At 48.1% G+C, this 19,762-nt stretch overlaps 1 protein-coding gene across 2 annotated transcripts in view; it reads right to left on the bottom strand.

Annotated features, from left to right (window-relative positions):
• FAM193A (family with sequence similarity 193 member A) overlaps nucleotides 1-19,425 on the bottom strand; it is a 128,296-nt gene extending 108,871 nt beyond the window's left edge. For both annotated transcript variants that reach the window (XM_075544617.1, XM_075544618.1), the window contains exon 1: nucleotides 18,880-19,425. In XM_075544617.1, the coding sequence (XP_075400732.1) occupies nucleotides 18,880-19,125 (246 nt within the window). In that variant the 5' untranslated portion in view covers nucleotides 19,126-19,425. The remainder of the gene's footprint in view (nucleotides 1-18,879) is intronic.
• Nucleotides 19,426-19,762: the final 337 nt, after the last annotated feature.

Genomic DNA, 19,762 nt, shown 5'->3' with positions numbered 1-19,762 from the left:
GACCAGAGGATGCACACTGGTGCAGATAGGAGCTGGAGGCACAGGGAATCCAGGGCAGATGATACCTTCAGGATCAGAGGTGCCAGTGGCAATACTGGGAGGGTAGAGGGAGAGTGGGTTGGAAAGAGGGAACCGATTACAAGGATCTACATGTGACCTCCTCCCTGGGGGATGGACAGCAGAGAAGTGGGTGAAGGAAGACGTCGGACAGGGCAAGATATGACAAAATAATAATTTATAAATTATCAAGGGCTCATGAGGGAGGGGGGAGGGAGGGAAGAGGATCTGATGCCAAGGGCTTAAGTGGAGAGCAAATGCCTTGAAAATGATGAGGGCAATGAATGTACAGATGTGCTTTACACAATTGATGTATGTATGGATTGTGATAAGAGTTGTATGAGCCCCTAATAAAACGTTTAAAAAAATAATAAAAATAAAATATGCTGAACAAAATAAGTTAGTAACAGAAAGACAAATATTATATGATTCCTTATATGGAAAATATCCTCACAATTGAGCTCATATTCATCAACATAATATTAAATGGAGCAAAGACTGGAGTTACCAATAATTCCATTTTACCTGAATCTAAAATCAGCATTCATGGAAGCAGACTTCAAAATATACAACAACTCTCACCTAATTCAAAATAAAAAGTTTAAAATAAATCAACATACAGAACAGCTAGAATGGAGATATATGAGATGGCTTCAAAAAGTTCGTGGAAAAACAGAATTGAGTTGTCCAATTGGAGAATGTTTTGTTGTATATTTCTTTTGCCAAAACTGGCGGGGGGGGGGGGGCTACATGAATAACTGAGTAGAGAGAAAAAGAAAGTTTTCTAAAACTGATTGTGGTGAAGACTATACAACCCTTATTGATATGAACTACTGAACTGTGTGATAGGTGAAATGACAATAAAACTGCATTAAAAAAAGAAAAATATAATTGAAAGATAATAAAAGTTCTCCATAATCCTTTAGAAATCCCCTGTGAACCATTTGCAAGGTCAGCAGTTTGAAACCACTAGCCACTCTGAGGGAGAAAGATGAGGTTTTCTACTCAGTGAAGAGTTACATACAGACTTAGAAACCAACAGGGGCAGCTCTACCCTGTCCTAAAAGGGCCTCATGAGTTGGAATCACCATGATGGCAGCGAGTTCAGATTAAGAGTAATGGGAAATGGAGCTGGGTACTTATCATGGTGATTGTTACACAACATGATAAGCTATGTATCAAGGCGAGTGACTTAAAATGCATGAATCAAAAACTAAACAAATCGTAAGGAGTAGTGAACAAGTTCAGTTTATGAGGGATATAAAAATGCCTAAGAAATCAATAAAACTAGTAGCCAAAAAAAAGGGGGGGAGGCATACAAGAATCAAAGTATCAACCAGTTGTCTCTGATGTCTAGTGGACAGCGCCTCCTGCAATAGCAAAGGACACATATATCAAGTGTCTTGATAATAGCCACTGGGGGGGGGGGGAAATCAGGAAAATTTTTAAGAGAATCACCCAAAACATGTTATCTAACAACAATGGAATCTGACTAGAATTTCGTAACAGAGCAATAACAAGAAATTACACAAACACCTTTCTAAATAAGCCATGAGTGAATAAGGGAGACAGAAGGGAAATGAGAAAATATTTTTTATTGACTGAAAACATCAAAGACAACATATCAAAATTTGTATATAAGGATAAAGGATGTCTTTCTTAGAGGGAGGTGAATCGCATCCGATGCTGACACTAGAAGAAAAGAAAGGCCACACATTCATAACCTCAACTCAACAGTGAAGTGACCAACAACATTAATAAAACCTTAGAGAACTCAAAGAATCCTTAAAGAACTCAAAAAATTACACATATATACAAATAAATCCAAAGCAAGTAATAAAGGCAAGGTTTAAAAATTGAAATATAATCAACAAAATCTGAACACAGAAAAAAATCAATAAAACTAAAATTTGGCTCTTCAAAAAGATCAGTAACACTGAGAAACCCCTAGTGAGGCTGAGAAAAGAGAAAGAAAGAAAACAAATTACAAGTATCAACAATGAAAGTGAAGCATCGCTACTACTGTGCCCTATAGACATTTAAAGAAAGTAAGGAGATTCTGTAAGCAACTCTACACACATACATCCGCAACCTGGATGAACAGATCAATTCTTTCAAAACCACAAATTGTTAAAACAGAAGAGAAGAAAAATTAACACTTAATTTTATGAGACCAGCATTATGCTTATAACAAAAGCAGGCACGTAATACAAAAAGGCCACTGATGAATATTCCTCATGAAAATAGATAAGGTTCTTCAACAAAATATTAGCAAATTAATTTGCCATGACCACATGAAGTTTACTTCAGGAATGCAAGGCTAGTTCAACATCCAAACTCACATCCATGTGATCTACCACATGAAGAGTTTAAAGAAGGGGTCACAGGAGGGAGATGAGCCAATCAGGGTGCAGTATAGCAACGATGAAACAACGTTTCTGTAGCGTTTTGGTGTTTCCTTCACCACACTATCATGACCTCAACACTACCTTACAAATCAGATTAGACCAGAGCATGCACACTGCTAGATAAGAACCTGCAACACAGGGGATCCAGGATAGATAAACCCCTCAGGGCCAACAAGGAAAGTAGACATACCAGGAGAATTAGGGAAGAGTGGAGAGAGAAAGGGGGAATCTATCACAAGGGTCAATCTAGAACCCCCTCCCAGGGAGACAAATAACGGAAAAGTGGGTGAGGGGTGGAAAACGATATAAGATATGGAAATAATAATCTATAACTTATCAAGGATCTGTTATGGAGGACGGGCAGGGGAAGGAGGAGGAACAAATGGGGAGCTGATATCAGGGGTTCAAGTGGGAAGAGAATGCTTTGAAAACAATGATGGTGGCATTGTGCAAATGTGCTTGATACATTGGAGGAATGTATGGATTGTGATGAGATATATGCGCCCCCAATAAAAGTATTTTTAATGAAATATTTCCTCCCCTTAAAAAAAACCAAAAAAACAGTTTAAAGAAAAACTACAGGGGGTGCAGAGAAAGAAAACCTACATGATTGCATCACCTAATTTGGAAAAATTATTGACAGAATTCAAGATACCAATATATACCGTATACACTTGTGTATAAGGCGAGTGTGCTGAAAAACTGGGGTTTAGCTTATACACGGGTCAGTGGTACCCCAGAGAGGTGTAACATCTCTTGGGTGATTGTCGTTCCTCCGCTGCTCATTCAAAGCCCCGCTGACACTGCAGGGCTTTGAATGTTTGTTTGCTCACATCTAACCAATCAAAGCCGTCCTATGACGTGGACGGCTCCAATTCGCAGAAGCACCCGTAGTGATTCACTTATGCCGTAGTGATTCACTGATACCGGAAGCTGAACTGGTAAGGATGTGTCTGTGGCTGCGCTCCATCTCTCCCCTCTGGTCTCTGTGTTAATTCGCATCCTGCATTTCCTACCCTAGGCTTACACTCAAGTCAATCAGTTTTTCTGGCTTCCCAGGTAATAATTCGGTACATCAACTTATATTCGGGTCGGCTTATATTCGAGTGTATACGGTACTTGTGGATAAGCTTTTTCAGCACATTTTTATGCAGTTTTTGTGGTAAAATTAGGTGCCTCGGCTGATAATTTGGTCGGCTTATACTCTAGTATCTACGGTACATTAACAAAAGATCAGAGCAAACTAAGGCAGAAAAAAACTTCCTAAACTTAATCATTGGTATTGGCAGACATGGCACTAATGGTGAAAAACTGAAATGTCTGCTCCTATTAACTTTCTCCTCAGGTGCACCTGACACAAGCCATTGTCAAACACCTCGTACACCTGTGACACTGGACACTAAAGAAGAAGAGAAGAAGGGTCCATGCCCTTTAATTATGGTGCTGGGAAAGAACACTGGAAGGACCACAGGCTGCCAAAAGAACAAACAAATCTGTCTTTGAAGAAGTATAACCAGAGTGCTCCTTAAAATCAAGGATGGCAAGATTTTGTCTCACATCCGTTGGACACATTCGTAGGAGAGGCCAGTCCCCGCTTGGTAAAGTACCAGGGTGATGACAAAGAGGGAGACCCTCCAGGAGATGGCCTGACACAGTGGCTGCAACAACAGGCTCCGGCACAGCAACACTTGGGAGGATAGCGCAGCACCAGGCAGGGTTTCGCTCTATTGGGGGGAGGGGGGGGTGTTGCATGTATACTTAACCACTGCACCACCACCAAGGCTCCTTTTCAACACCCCACTCCAACCCCACTTGAGACACACACACAAACACACACACACACACACACACACTCCATTTTGAGACTTACACAATCAAGAACACTTTGTTCTAATAACCTGGCACTCTTTGATACCTTCCTTACACAATCGCTGAAGACAAAATGGGTGCATGAGCACATGTGGTAAAGAAAGCAGATGGTGCCCAGCTATCAAAAGATGTAGCATCTGGGGTCTTAAAGGCTTCAAGTTAAATAAGCAGCCATCTAGCAGGGAAGCAAATAAGCCCACCTGGAAGAAGCACACAAGCCCATGTGATCATAAGGTGCCTACGGGAACAGGTATCAGATATCAAACAATCCAAAATGATGTGAAAGAGAGGGGTGGAGTGGAAACCCAAAGCCCATATGCAGACTGCTGAACATTGCCCCACAGAGGGGTTACAAGAAAGGGGTGATTCAACCAGGGTACAGTGTAGCACCAACAAAACACACATCATTCTTCTAGTTCAGTGGCTCTCCACTTTCCTAATGCTGTGACCCTTTAATATAGTTCCTCATGTTGTGGTGACCCCCAACCATAAAATTATTTTTGTTGCTACTTCATAACTGTCACTTTGCTACTGTTATAAATCTGGCAACCCCCCCTGTGAAAGGGTCATTCGACCCCCTCAAGGGGTTATGACCCACAGGTTGAGAACCTCTAGTCTAGTTCCTGAATACCCCCCACCTGACTACCATGATTCTAGTTCTACCTTACAAATCCGGCTAGACCAGAGCACACAACATTGGTGCAGATAAAAACATGGAATTCCGGACAGATAAAATCCTCAGGGGTAGTAGTGGGAGTAGCAATACCATGAGGGTAGGGAAATGGTGAGGGCAGAGGGGGGTGGGGGGTGGGGGAGTAAAGGGGAACCCATCACAAGGTTGGATTTATAGTGCCTCCTCCCCAGGTGGACGAATAAGATAAAGGTAGGTGAAGGGAGACAACAGACAGTGTAAGACACAAAATAACAATAATATATACTTCATGACGTGGGAGGATGAGGGCGGGGGGGGGGGGGAAGAGGAGCTGATACCAATGACTCAAGTATTAAGAAATTGTTCTGGAAATGTTGACAGCAACATATGTACAAGTGTGCTTAAAATTACTGAATGATGGATTGCTATAAGATTTGTAAGAGCCCCCCCCTATAAAATGATTAATTAAAAAAACTTATACAATCAAGATAGTGTACTATTCACCAAGGGACAGACTCACAGATCAATGTAACAGAACAGAATCCAGAATTAGACCCACACAAATATGGCTGGAAGATTTTTTGACAAAGGTAAAAAGCTAATTTAAAGGAGAAAAGATAGTTGGTTACCAACAAATGAGTTTGTACATTCACAAGGCAGAAAAAAAAAAGCAAAACCCTACCTAAAATTAAAACTCATACCTTATACAAGAAATTCAAACAAATTACCATGTACTAAACTATGAAATCATATGATTTTGAAAAAATCCACGACTTGGGGCTAAAATAAAATCTTCCTAGACATGACACCAACAATATGATCCATTAATTAAAAAAAAACTCCATCAAAATTATTTCTCTGCAAAAGCCAGTTAAAATAATAAAAAGGGAACCTACAGACTGGGGGGAATGTCTGCAAATCACACCAAAAGCCTTGTCCCCCAAGACGTCTCAAAACCCACCAAAAGAAAACCAGCAGCCAAACAGCAGCCAAAACCTCAAATGAACACGGCATCTGAGAGGACCTGGGGCTGGCAAGTCATCATACAAAAATGCTCAGCATTCTTAGCCACTCCAAAAGCTCACTGCCACTGAGTCCATTCCTGCTCGTAACAGCCCTGTAGGGCAGAACCGGGCTGCCCTGTGGGTTTCTGAGACTAGGAGTTGATGGGCATGGGGAAGCCTCATCGTTTCCCCTGCGGGGTGGTTTCAAACAGCTGTCTTGGGGTTAACAGATAAAACGCCTAACTCAAGCAGCCACTAGGGCTCCTTCCATCAGGCATTAGGAAAATGCACATTAAAACGATGAAGCAGGATCACTGCATGCTTATGAATTCAAATAAAGAGGATTGCCAACATGGAGTGGCAGCAAGGCTGGGGAGCACCTGGAACTCTCCTAGACTGCAGGTGAGGACGGAGTGGAACACTCCACTAGTTTCTTCTAACACTTCCATAGGGCCCAGCTCCCTCTCCTTGGCATGTACCCTAGAAAATAATCCACCCAAAGACCTAAATACAAATGTTTATAGCAGCTAAACTCAAAATCTCCAAAAACTGGAAGCAGTGCAAACATTCATTAGTGGGAGAAGGGATAAAATGTGGTACATTCATACAATGGGTCACAGCCAGTTCCATTCACGTAACCACACCATGGTAAGTCAAGCTCTAGCCTCAGTCAGCTAGCTCATTTATTATTATTATTATTTCATGATTGCCTTTTATTCAGTATCTTTAAAAGTCCATCATCTGTCTGGAGGGGTTGGAAACATTACGTCTGAGAAGGGTAACACCAGCAAATCAAATGCTGCAACACAGTGAGCAGCACCTTAAAGATCAGAACTCAAACAAACAACAGGAACTGACTTTCGTACGTACCTGGAAGACAATTCCTCCTAACTTGAATGAATTCTAAATTAGGGACTACCTGTAATACATCATTCCATCGATCTGACGTATGTACCCCCAACAGGGAGTGCCAAGCATGCCAGGTATGGGAGAATGGGCCTGCTCAGGGGGACTCCACATTTAATGAAACTACTCCGCAACCTAACTGTTAGAATGATGACATACATGTACACATGCCACCACTTATCTGTCAGCTTGTGAGGCTGTGGTGACTTGTGTGCTGATGGAGAGGCTCAATGTCAGCTCCTAAATCGAGGCCAAGGACCAACTGTGGAAGAGAAAACCAATTGCTCACATGAGCTCAGGATAAAGCTGAAGAAAATGAAAACCAGTCCCCAGGAGCCAAAATACGACCTTGGGTCCATCCCACCTGGATTCTGAGAACATCTCAAGAACAGATTTGATGCACAGAACACTAGGTGACAGAGACCTGTTGAACTGTGGGAGGACATCAAGACCATCATTCATGAGGAAAGCAAAAAGACATTAAAAAGACAGGAATGAAAGAAAAGATCAAAGTGGATGTGAGAAGAGATTTAAACTTGCTCACAATCAGGAGCAACTAAAGCAAATAGAAGGATGAAGTCAGAGGGCTGAATAGAAAATGTCAAAGGGCACCCCAAGAAGTCAAAGCCCAATAGTATCTTGAAACATGTAAAGACCTCAAATTAGAAAACCCAAAGGGAAGAACATACTCAGCAGATCTGAAGCTGAAAGAATTGGAAAAACATTCCAGCCTTGCGTTGCAATACTGAATGATTCTATGTGAAAATTATTGAGTGATTCAGGAAGCATTAAAAAGCAGATGGAATGAGGCACAGTTCACAATTACAACGAATGGGAAACCAAAATTTCCATCAACGGACAAATGTATGAAAAACTGTGGTACATACATACAGTGGAGTAATGCACATCCCTAAAAGGCAGTGATGAACTCATGAAGCACATCGCCACATGGGAAGAACTGGAGGAAATTATGCAGAGAGGTAAGCCAAGTACAACATGAGTCCGCTGAGAGATGCTTAAAAACACAAAAGGGACATAGGGGAAAAGCTATTGTATGCATATATGCCCGGGGTGAGGGCCAGGTACTATGGCAGGGGCCAGACCCAATCCAGGGATACATATGGCAGCCAACTAAAAAGGAGGGGAAAAGAGAAAAAAACGAGAAAAAAACAGACAGAGGTAGCAGGGGAACAGAGCACTAACCCACGCAAGAGGAGGGTGCTGTTTCTATCTCCATAATAGAGGAAGAGAGGGACCAGACTGCAACCTGGTACACCAATGTGAATGCAACATACTGGCATGAAGCAGGGAACCAATAGAGAGGTCTGCAGGGCCAGCCCCAACTACATGGACACACACCTCCCCCACCCCTGAAGAATTCACTTCAGAGGAAATGAATGAAGAGCAAAGACGGAAGGAGAGAGAGTGGAACACATCCTGGCCCACCAAACCCCAAAGACGATACTCCTGCTCAGAGCAGCCACTGCAGAGAGGACTTTAGAGCCGGCCCCACCATGAGACACAATGTCCCTCACTGACCCATAGAATTACAGGGGACAACACTGGCGGCACAGTGCAGGAATTGTGCCCAATCTGGAGCGAAACGCTAAGGGCATGCAACAGAGCAGCAAAGGGAGCAAAACAATGAAATCCTTGGGGAATATAAAAAAAAAGATATCGCGGCCAGAACATGGTACCCCATCAAACATGACAGGAATACACTCCTAAAGGTCAACAAACAGACCTGAAACTATTTATAGGCTTTTTTTAAGGGGGGGAGGGGTGTTTTTTGTTGTTGCTTGGGTTATTTTTGTTTTTTCTTCTGTTGTTTGATTTTGCTCTGTCTTGCTTTTGTGCTTATTATTGTCTGCTGATGTCGATCTAGATAAGATAGGCAAGGTAAACAATTCAGATGAGAAAACAACAGGACCTATGGTTCTGGAAGGACACAGGAGAGGGGGAGATGGGGGAAAGGAAGTGGGTGTTAACAAACCCAGGGACAAGGGAACAACAAGTGATCTAAAATCAATGGCAAGGAGGGCGTAGGATGCCTGGTAGGGCTGATTGAGGGCAATGTAACCAAGAGGAATTATTGAAACCTGAATGAAGGCCGAACATGATAGTGGGACAAGAGGAAAGTAAAAGGAAATAGAGGAAAGAACTAGGAGGCAAATGGGCGTTTATAGAGGTCTAAATACAAGCATGTACATATGTAAACATTTATATGTAACAAAGAAATAGATCTATGTACATATATTTATATGTTAAACATCAAGGTAACAGGTGGACCTCTACTCAAGTACTCCCTCAATGAAAGAACACTTTGTTCTAATAATGGCATTCCGTGATGTTCACATTCCAACACAGTCACTGAAGACAAAATAGGTGTACAGCAAATGTGGTAAAGAAAGCTGATGGTGTCCAGCTATCAAAAGAGATAGCATCTGGGGTCTTAAAGGCTTAAAGATAAACAAGCGGGCATCTAGCTGAGAAGCAACAAAGCCCACATGGAAGAAGCACACCAACCTGTGTGATCATAAGGTGTCGATGGGATCAGGTATCAGGCATCAAAGACCCAGAAAGTCTCACCTTCAACCATCAAGTAGATGCTAACTCAGAGTGACCATATAGGTAGAACTGCCCCTGAGGGTTTCTGAGACTGGGAGTTTCCGAAAGCCTTGTCTTTCTCGCTCAGAGCAGCTAGTGGTTTCAAACTGCTGACCTGGCAGAAATGTGCCCAACAGGTATCTGTGGTGCCACCAGGGATCCTGAGGGAAACTTGATCGTAGTATCTACTCAAGTTAAACACCGGTGCGGAGAGTCGGTCCGAAAGAGGCCTTCCGTAAACCAAAACCTGAGCGTGTGAAGCTGCTGCTCCTCCACGCACGTCCAGGTGCTGTCTCTCCTACCCTCTGCCAAAGAACGCTCCATCACATCAAAAAGCCACCTTGGCATCTTCAAGGGACTCGAATCACATTCCTTTGCAATGTCCTTTGGGGTTAGGGGACAAAAAAGAAGTAGGAAGGGGCAAGATCAGGGTTGTAGGGTGGATGCGGTCAGGTATCCCAATGAAATTTTCCTAGGGCAGCCCTTGCTATCTTCAAAGGCACACTGTCCTGAAGAGGGGAAAAACAAGTTCTCAGTGCAACTTTCTTGGCCTTTTTCTCACCAATGCAATATTCAATTAGCTGGAAACTGTTTCCTCGTACGCTCCTGTAGAGGCCTGCATCCTTCAGGAAAAGCATCCAAGAAGACTCCTTTGAAATCCTTAAACCAGCTGCCATATAACCTGAGCTGACTCTTCCACCCGGACTTGAACTAGCCTGGCCAATTCTCTCGGGCCTTGTTTTTATTTTATTTTCATCATTTTATTGGGGGGCTCTTACAATTCTTATGACAATCTATCATTCAACTGTATTAAGCACACTTGTAAATATGTTCCCATCAACATTTCTGAAACATGTTCTTTCTACTTGAGCCCTTTGGTATCAGCTCCTCTTTTTTCCCCACCCTCTCACCTTCGTGAACCCTTAATCAATTCTGTATTACTGTTATTTCCTGTCTTACACTGCCCGATGTCTCCCTTCATCCCCCTCAGGCGTATTTTTCACATGCTCCATATCAAGCAGGAGGTTAAGCGACTGTTCCTGAGAGGACGCGTCTGCAGCCACCAGGCCATCACAGAGCCATCCTTACACAATGTTTGTTAGGAGGAAGCCCGTGTGTGTACCCACTGTGGCCACGGCTTCCTACTTACTCGTGGATGCCTGGTCATGCTCCTCCCTGAAGAGCCCGGGGCCACCAAGACAAGCACGGGATTGTGCATAGCAATCAGACTCATTAACAGCCCCCAAACGAGACAACCCAGACAGCTACCACTATCAGAATGGACAGACTATGAGTATCTTCACCGTACCATGAAAAAGAATGATGTAACGTTGAGCTAGAGTCCTGGCACAACGTTCCACACCCAAAATCCAAGCCCAGGCAGTACGAACGTACAGGAAACAGAGCAGAGTGGTGGCGGGGGTGAGTCCAGGCTATGTCTATAGGACATAGGAGGTGATGACATGACTGGCCACATACTGACTGACCCACAGAGGTGCTAATTCCAGCTGCACCACTGATTTTAAGTGCAACTATTTTAGGTTAAACCATTGCTTTTAGTTTAAAACACAAAGCTTCTACATCTTTCTTTAACTCACTTCCTAGGATTACTAAGGCAAATTATAAAGGTGGCTGTGCCTGGTGTCATCAACTCCGAGGCACAGCCACCCCGTAGGACAGAGTACAACTGTCCCGCTGGGTCTTCAAGGCTGTCATCTGTCCAGTGTGCGACCCGTAACAAATGACGGGCAACACTACGGGGAGTGGGGGTCTCAGAATTCCAAATGGTGCTCATGCACACCCATACCAGGGTCAAGAGCCAAGTCATCCAAACAGAACCAGGAGATTCCGGGGTATTTAAAACCAGGAAAGGGGTGCATCGGGTTGTATCTTCTCTCCATTACTTATTCAATCTGCATGCTGAGCAGATAATCAGGGAAGCTAGGCTATATGAAAAAATGCAGCTTCAGGATAGGAAGAAAACTCATTAACAACCTGTGAAATGCAGATGACACAGCCGTGCTTGCTCAGAGAGGACTTGAAGCACTTGCTGATGGAGATCAAGGGGCAGAGCCGTCACTGTGGAGTACAACTCTGACTTCACAAGGGGCCCAATAGACAGCATCACATTACACAAAAGTTGAAGCCGTCAAGAATCTCACTTTGCTTGGATCCAAAAATCAACACCCATGGAAGCAGCAGCCAAGAAATCATACAATGGGTGATTGCTGTGAGCAAATCAGCTGCAAATCACCTCCTTTAAGTTACAAACATCACTCTGAGGTCCAAGTTGCACCTGACTCAAGCCCCAGTAGATTCAATGGCCTCATTAGCATGTGGAGTTGGACAATGACAAAGGAAGGCTGAAGAATCAAGGCGCTTGAATTCAAGTATTCTGGAGCATACTGACACCACCACGGACTGCCAGAAGAACAGACAACGCTGTCATGGAAGAAGCACAACCAGAGTGCTTGCTCCTTGGAAGCAGAGATGGGGAGACATCATCTCAGGCCCTTTGGGCACACTATCGGGAGAGACCAGTCCCTGGAGAAGGACATCACAGAGAGGGTCAGCAAAAAGAGGAAGAGTCCCCCCTCCCCCCCAATGAGATGAACTGACACAGTGGCTCAAACACGGCAGCGATTCTAAGGATGACAGGGGACTGAGCAGTGGTTTGTGTTGTCCACAGGGTGGCCGAGAGTCAGAACTGACAACCTTCATGGGAGCAGACTGCCATGTCTCTGCCCAGTGCGGGGGCTGCTGGGTCCACTCTGCCCACTTTTCAGGGTGCCGCCCAGTGCCAAAACCCAGGGCCACCATGGCTCCTTGAGCTGATTAAGACTGCAATTCAGCTGTCTTCACAGTGATTTATTTCCACAGTGCTAGGCAGCCTGTATGCAGACCAGACACACCCCAAAGCACCCTCATCACAGAAAGTACATTCAAGCCATCCCACAGTGAAGCGCAGGACACCCAGACGCCTCTCCTCCCTGCTCACCACCCATGGACAGAAACGAGTTTGCCGTACCACCGATGTCTCCTAGACTGAAACAGGATGGTCTATCTGCCTAGTGAAATTCTCACTAGACTGCAGGATGCAGTCTGGCCCCTAACCCACAGAGCTTCCTTTGCCAACCTCCTAAAGCATCACAAAAAACCCATGCCCCTTTCAGCCCTCCACTCCTGTACTTCTGATATCCAGAAGTTTGTGGTGCAATTTCCAAAAGTGACGTTGTTGTTTGTGAGAGTTAAGGTTTTTGTGCCACCATGCACCTGTAAGACTTGGGTGGAGTCTAGCCTGTCAATCGGGTTGCAGCCTGATGACATCCCTTGAAGATGCAACAGAAATTTGTGGCTCTCTGGTGGCCAGTCTGTCCGCCCCCTCTCTGTCCTTGGTAGTTGGACCAGTACACTGCTTAATCCAACTGCCCTGCCTCATCACGTGTGCTGTTACCTGTGGGCTGTGTAGTGCTCTATGCCACCTTGCTGAGTCAAACGTGCTGCTGCCTGTGAGTCGAAGCCACTCACCTTGCCACCACTCCTGCTGTGGCAGCTCCACAGCCACCTCTCATCAGTACACTGGAGGCTTCACCATGACCTGCTTCGCCATGCTGTGCTACTGGCCTCTGCGACACCTCAGCACCTCATCTTCCCACTGTCTGCTTCCCTGGCCTTGGACCAGTGGCCATGTAAGTTGGAAAGACTGACCCTCGAAGGAGAGTCGGACTGAGCTCTCTGAGCTGCTGTGGGCTAGGATCCTTTTCGGAATCAGTGTATTCACTTACAGATCTAGCATCACGGGTCTGGCTGTGCTGCTCCAGAGAACCCTGCCTAATACATTGCTGTTGTTGTGTGGGGAAGTAATATTTATGACTGAATTTTACATACGTAGTCAAAAAATGAGGAGTCCTGGTAGCACTGTGGGCTAGGGGATTGATCGGCTGTCAACCCCAAGGTCAGCAGTTCAAAACCACCAGTAGCTCTACAGAAGGAAGATGAGGCTGTCTGCTCCCGTAAAGACGCACATTCTCAGGATGCAGATGTCAGGGTGCTATGAGTTGAAATCGACTTGATGGCAGTGGCTCGGTTCGGTATTCAGAAAGGAGAATCATGCCAGAATCATTGTTTTGTTTTGCATGTCACACCGGTCAAGAGGTAAAAAAGCCAGGTGAGTCTGTCTTTCCAGAGGAGGGAAGAGGGTTGCAGGGTCAAAGAGCCGAGGAGTTCGGCCTCTGTACTTACTGCGTACATGGTGGAGACCCATCAGGCATCAGAACATCACCACACGGCATGAACATACATGTGGCCCACAAGCACAGGCTCTCGCTACAGATGCCCTTTCTGTGTCATAACCTACTCACAAATGTTTGTGAAAACGACCAAGTTGAAACACATCGTAAGCTAAACACACATCACCCTGCACCTACCAACGTTTCCTCTCCAAGGCAACGAGAGACACCTTTAATGCCATGTGAGACCATGGGGGAGCAGGCCTTATCCGAGGACTGCATCTAACGTGTGTCCCTGTGTGCACATCCCCCACAATGCACTCGCCTGCTAGGTGGAAGGTCTCTGCTTCAGAGCCCTCAGCCGCTGGGAGGGCGAGAGAGGCAGTTCTACTCTGCCCTGTTGCTGCTGCCATGCAATTCTGACTCACTGTGACCCACACACACTGCCAGGCCTGGTGCCAGCACCGAGGCTCCCTTCCAAGCTGGAGTGCCTTCGACTGAGGCAGGGTTTTGCTACTCGCTTGGCTCCTCCCCCTCCCACAAGTAAACACTGAGGAACCAATAGATCGATTCCTATGACAGAATCCCAGTAAAGGCCGCTTCGGCCACCAAAGAACCATGACCATGCGTTCCAGCACCTCCCAGGGGTAGTGCATGGCTGGGCACTTCACCTACTCCTCTAGTTCTCACAGGAGTCCAGGGTCTACTTTTCGTGGGGTCACCACCATTCAGAAAGCCAGGGCATCACCACGGGGAAACTGTGTCCGAGGTCCCAATGCCTAACCACTGGGTGCTCTGAGCTTCCTGGAGGAGAGTGTCGTCTGGGGCAAACTAGAATCCGAGCCCTGCTTTCCCATTTCTCCCACCCTCTGCCCTTCACAGTCTCCTGAGGAGGGTGGGCCTGGCCACAGCACTCAGCCCTGTCCAGTGTCCAAGCAGGTCCTCTGGCCTTGCTTCTCCTTAGACATCTGGCTTTGGTGCCCCTACACTGGATGCCAACAATACCTCTTCCCTCAATATGTAGTCAGTTAATGTGGTCCTTCTAGACGTGATACCCTGATTCTGACCTCTGTGCCCATGGCTGTACTCCTGTTTTGGAGAGTGATCTCTGCTATGCTAATAGAGACAAGACTGAGGTAGGGTTAGGTCTCTAACTTAATAGAGGGTGTGAACCAGGTCACACTCTTTGTGCCCTGGGGGCATAGCCAACAGGGCTTACTCTACTCCTGTGAAGTGACAGTCTCAGAAAACTCACAGGAACAGTTCTACCCTGTCCTGCAGACGCACTGTCATGGTCTGCTGAAGGACGTCTCAGAGTCATTCCGGGCTTGGAGGAACCATCTTGGACACAGAGAGCAAGCCCATGTTTGAGATCTATCGGAACCGGCAGATGCTGAGACCCGAGGTACCGGAGAAGGTGGCACAGAGACTCGGTGCAGCAGTGCCTTGAGACTGAGAAAATCTAGAACTAGGTGGACTTCCTGGTCCATGGAGGCAGAGGCCAAAGGACATTTCTGAGAGCTTGAGGACCAGAGAGATGTGGCCACTGGCAGAGGAAAGATATTGCTATGACTCAATGACTGAATCCTTACTGCTTATTGATCCTGACCTGTTGATTCCCTTAATAAACCCTTAACCGTGAGTACTGCCTTTGAGTTCTGAGTGGCCATTGCAAGGAATTACAGAACCCAGCAGGGAAGCAGTGTCATTGGAGGGGCAGCAGGTGTCAAGACAGGGCAAAGAAGGATGGAGCATCCAGACCTGTCTGACCTCTGCCTCGTGGCAAGTGGGAAGTCAGAGGAGTCAGATATGGCCTCACATGACATTTACTGTGCCCTCCAAATCAGAGAGAGCCCCTCTGGGCATCAGGAACCCTGGTGGGTATGCATTGGTCAGCTAACCTCAAGGTCAGCAGCTCAAATCCATGGGAAAAGATGTAGCTTTCTGCTCCTGTAAAGAATGACCACCTTGGAAACCCTGTAGGGCAGGGTGGACCTGCAACAGTAACTGTGAGACACACAGGAATACAGTTACAAACAAGTTCTGTGTGCCTAGGTCATAGTCCAGCACAGTGGCTGTTCTTAAGAGGGTCACCAACCCTTTCTTCTAAGGCAGCTGTGGGAACACATGAGTCTCCAACCTTTCAGGGAGCACCTGGTTCTTCTTAACATGGGGGGTGGTCCAGAGACCAAATGCAGTGATCCAGTGGACTGACCCATCCTTCCAGAACCAGAGAGAATGACATGATTTTATGGAAACGCTGCAAACTAGGGGGGATTACTAAAGTCTGCAGTGGGATGGAAGGCTAGAGCACAGGTTCCCAAACTGATGGGGCCTACTGCTCTCTTTTCAGGAAAAAAAGAAAACAAACCACTGAACGCACACCTATTTCGGCTAATTAAAATCATTTGTATTCTAGCCCACGATCCAGGGTAGTGTAGGCATTTGCCTTTGCAGCCCTCAGTTCTCCCTGCACCTGGCACTTTGGGAAACACTGGGATAGAAGGACTTTCACTGGGCCTTCAGATTGTGTCTCTTGGACTCACTTAGAAACAGGTACATGTGACATCCACCTGCAAAAATAGGGTCCACATTGCCTTGCACTTTAAATAGTCAGCACCACCCTCCGGCAGCAGCATGTGTCCAATGGGATAAGGGTGAGCCTACAACTCCTAACTCAAGGTAAGCTGGCCAGAGATAAAGGGACACGTGCTCTCGGACCCCCTTGCATGAAACGTCGTCCCAAGTGGTTACCAGGGTCGGTAGGATGAAGGATAGGGGGAGGGCTGCCAGTGCTTAGGGGCACTGAGTTTCTGTTAAGGGTCACGGAAAAATGTGTAGAGTGGTGATGGTTGTACAATAAATGAACATAATCAATGCCACTGAATTGTCCAGTAAAAGAAAAGAAAAAAGTTGAGAAATGACAGGTATTTTTCTTTTCTATAGTTTGATACAATCTACCATGAGAAGAAGGAAAAGCACGCAGGGAAACAAGTGCACAGGCCTGCCTCTGTCTCTCCAGGACAGCGAGAGAGAGCAGCCCAGACACTGGGAAGTCTGGGGCTGCCATTCGGATCCTAAACAGACAAACCATCTTAAGAACTTGCCAACAAGAGTAGCCAACACTCAAAGGCCCTCGTCTGGAAACTGGGCTCACATAAAACCCACTGCCATCAAGTCAATGCCGGCTCAGAGTGGCCCCACAGGACAGAGTACGCTGCCCCTGTGGGTTTCCAAAGCTGTAACTCTTTACAGACACAGACGGCTTCGTTCTCCTCCAAAGCAGGGTAGATTCAATCCAAGCGCTAACTTTGCAGTTAGCAGCCCAACATGTGCTCCTGAGGTATACACCCAGCCAGCCAGCCAGCCATCCCCCAAAAGACACTCACTGACATTGAGTCCATACCGACTCACAGCATAAATTTCTTACTATAACCATGGGAGTAGCAAGCCTCATCTTTCTCCCTTGGAGTAGGTGGTGGTTTCAAACTGCTGGTCTTGTGGTTAGCAGGGAGGTGACTGTGCATTCACAATGTACTATCAGGCTCTGTAAGTCATGCCATGCATGATGACTGCTAACCTGCTCTCACAACCTGTTTGTCTTGGCTCCCCAGTGCTGCAGGAGCAGAGACCACAAGCAGGAACCTTGGACAGTCAGCCATGCCTCTTCTCATAGTTCTGGATTTAGAAGTCCAAATGCAGGCTCTGGGGGAGGGCTTTCTCTGCAGGCTTGGAGGAAAGGGCTGGCCTTTGAGCTTCCACTCCTGGGAGGTTCTCTGATAGCCTGGCCTGGCCTCTCTCGGGGCCCCATCTCCCACTCTGACTGTTCCATCTCTTCTATATCTCAGCAGAGATGAGCTCTAGACACACCCAGCACTCATGCTGCCTCATGGAGGTGACAAAGACAGCCCAGCCCAAAATGGGATCCACCACAGGCATAGAGGTGAGGGGACACGGTTCAATCTATGACAACACTGTTCTAACACCCAATCTAGAATTGTGGTATTTCTCTCTCAAGAGCAGGCACAAACTCATGTTTTGCTTTGGGGTGTTTTTTTTGGCTAATATCTTTAACACAGTATCACCATGAATAGGAATTTATGGCAGTGAGATTGGTGAGGGTGAGCAATGTCCTAAAAAAAACGGTCACCCTTCAGGAGAATAAAAACATTTTATCTTTCAGCAACTCTTGGAATGACTCAAAATGAAGAGGCAGATTCCTCGTGGTCTACTGGAAGTACAGTATCTTTTAAAGAGCCTATAAGAAATACTGTATATTTTGAAGAGTACACAATACAACTACTGTATCTTTTGAAGGGTCAAGTACTGTATCTTTCGAAGGACTGTCTATCAACAGCTGAATGAAAACGGTAGCAATCAACAGCTAATAGCTCTAAGTGTGTGGGGGGGAGGGGGGCCACTATGCAAATTCCTGATGATCACTGGACACAAGGCCCAGTATCTAGGTCACCAATTGCCCCCAAACTTTTTTTAAAAGCAGGGGATGCAGGACCAGGGTTGGTCCCCTGCCCCCAATGACTGTCAAGTAGCTTTAAAAAATGGCTACAAGAAGAAGAAAAAAATGAAACTTTTGATAGGCACCTCTCAGTAATTTTTTGCCAGAGATGTTAAGGTGGAATTGGGGGAGGGGGCGGGGCGGGGGAGGGCTGTCAGGGTAACCCTGTTCATCCTGGAAATCCTGCATGAAGTCATTCCATAGCCAGCTCCGCAGCGAGGCGAGGTGCTCCACCCGGACGCCCGAGTCCCTGCTGCAGAGCATCACCCCCGCCGCCCTGTGACAGCGCTCGCCGCGGTCCAGCAGGAGGCAAGCAGCGGCCGCAGGGCGCCCGGCCTGGGCGTCCGTAGCACAGAGGGCGCCGGGCAGCCCAGGGCCCTGGAGCAAGTTCGCTGAGCTCCCACGGCTGCGCTCGCCGCCCCCGGGGCCCAACGTAGTCACAGCACCCCGCGCGCGCAGCCCACCCGCGCCCCCGCGGCTGCCGCGCCCGTTACCCGCCGCCGGCGCCGCAGCATCCCCGCCGGCGCGGCCCGAGCTGGGCGGCACAGCGGCTGCAGGCCGGGCGCGGGCTCCGCGAGGGGGCGGCGGCCACCGCCCGGCCCCCGCCCTCCCGCCTGCTCGGGCCGCTTACCTCGAAGTAGCCTCCGGGGGCGGCACCTCCTGCGCCCAGGGGCCCGTTGGCCGCGGCCGCGCCGCCCAGCAGGCCCGCCGCACCGCCCGGAGCCACCAGGCCCGCGGCCTGGGAGCCGCGCAGCGCCGCCGCCGGGCCGGCCTTGCCGCCGCTCGCGCCGCCGTTGCCCCCGCCCGAGCCGCTGCCGCCGCCGCCGCGCTTGTTCTTCCGGCGCTTGGCCCCGCGCTTGGCGTCGGCCGGGCTCATGGCGGGCGGGCGGGAGGGCGGTCGAGGGGGCGCGGAGCAGGGGCCGCGGCGGCGGAGGGCGCGGAGGGCGGGGAGGGCGGGCAGGCTGAGGCGGCGGCGGCGGCAGCGGGGCGCTCCGGCCGGCCGGGCTCGGGGGTGGAGGGGCGGGTCGCCAGCCGGGAGGGGAGGCCTGGGGCGGGCGGGAGCTGCGGGCGAGGCCGCTGGGCAGGAGAAGCGGCGAGTCCAGCAAGCCCGGCTTTGCCGCTGACCAGAGTTAAGAGTCCAATATGGCGGACACAAGGGGAAAGGGATCCCAGTTTACGTCGGGGAGGGGGAAGGAGCGGCGAGAGGGGGAGGGGTGTGGGCGCCCGCCCCCCGCCTCCTCCCCCCAGCGCCGCTTCCCCTTTCCTCGCCCTCTCCCCCCGCGCCGTTAACGTGCGCCCGGCACGCTGCGCCCGCCGGGAGCTGAAGTCCGCACTGCCCCCGCCACCCCTGGGCGCACCTGGTGAGAAGACCACCATTCCCGTCAGGCCGTGCGCTGCCGAGGGGCGGGGCGCGGCGAGGGGCTAGGGCGGGAGCGTCGGCTGTGCAGTGACGTCACCGCGCGCGCCCCGCCTCCGGCCGCGCCCCGCGCCGCGCAGCTTCGTGGGCGTTGTAG

Source organism: Tenrec ecaudatus, chromosome 3 (genome assembly GCF_050624435.1).
Source record: "Tenrec ecaudatus isolate mTenEca1 chromosome 3, mTenEca1.hap1, whole genome shotgun sequence".
Classification (NCBI taxonomy): Eukaryota; Metazoa; Chordata; class Mammalia; order Afrosoricida; family Tenrecidae; genus Tenrec; species Tenrec ecaudatus.
The sequence above is the reverse complement of the archived record's forward strand: the minus strand, read 5'-3'. Positions and strand labels throughout refer to the sequence as shown.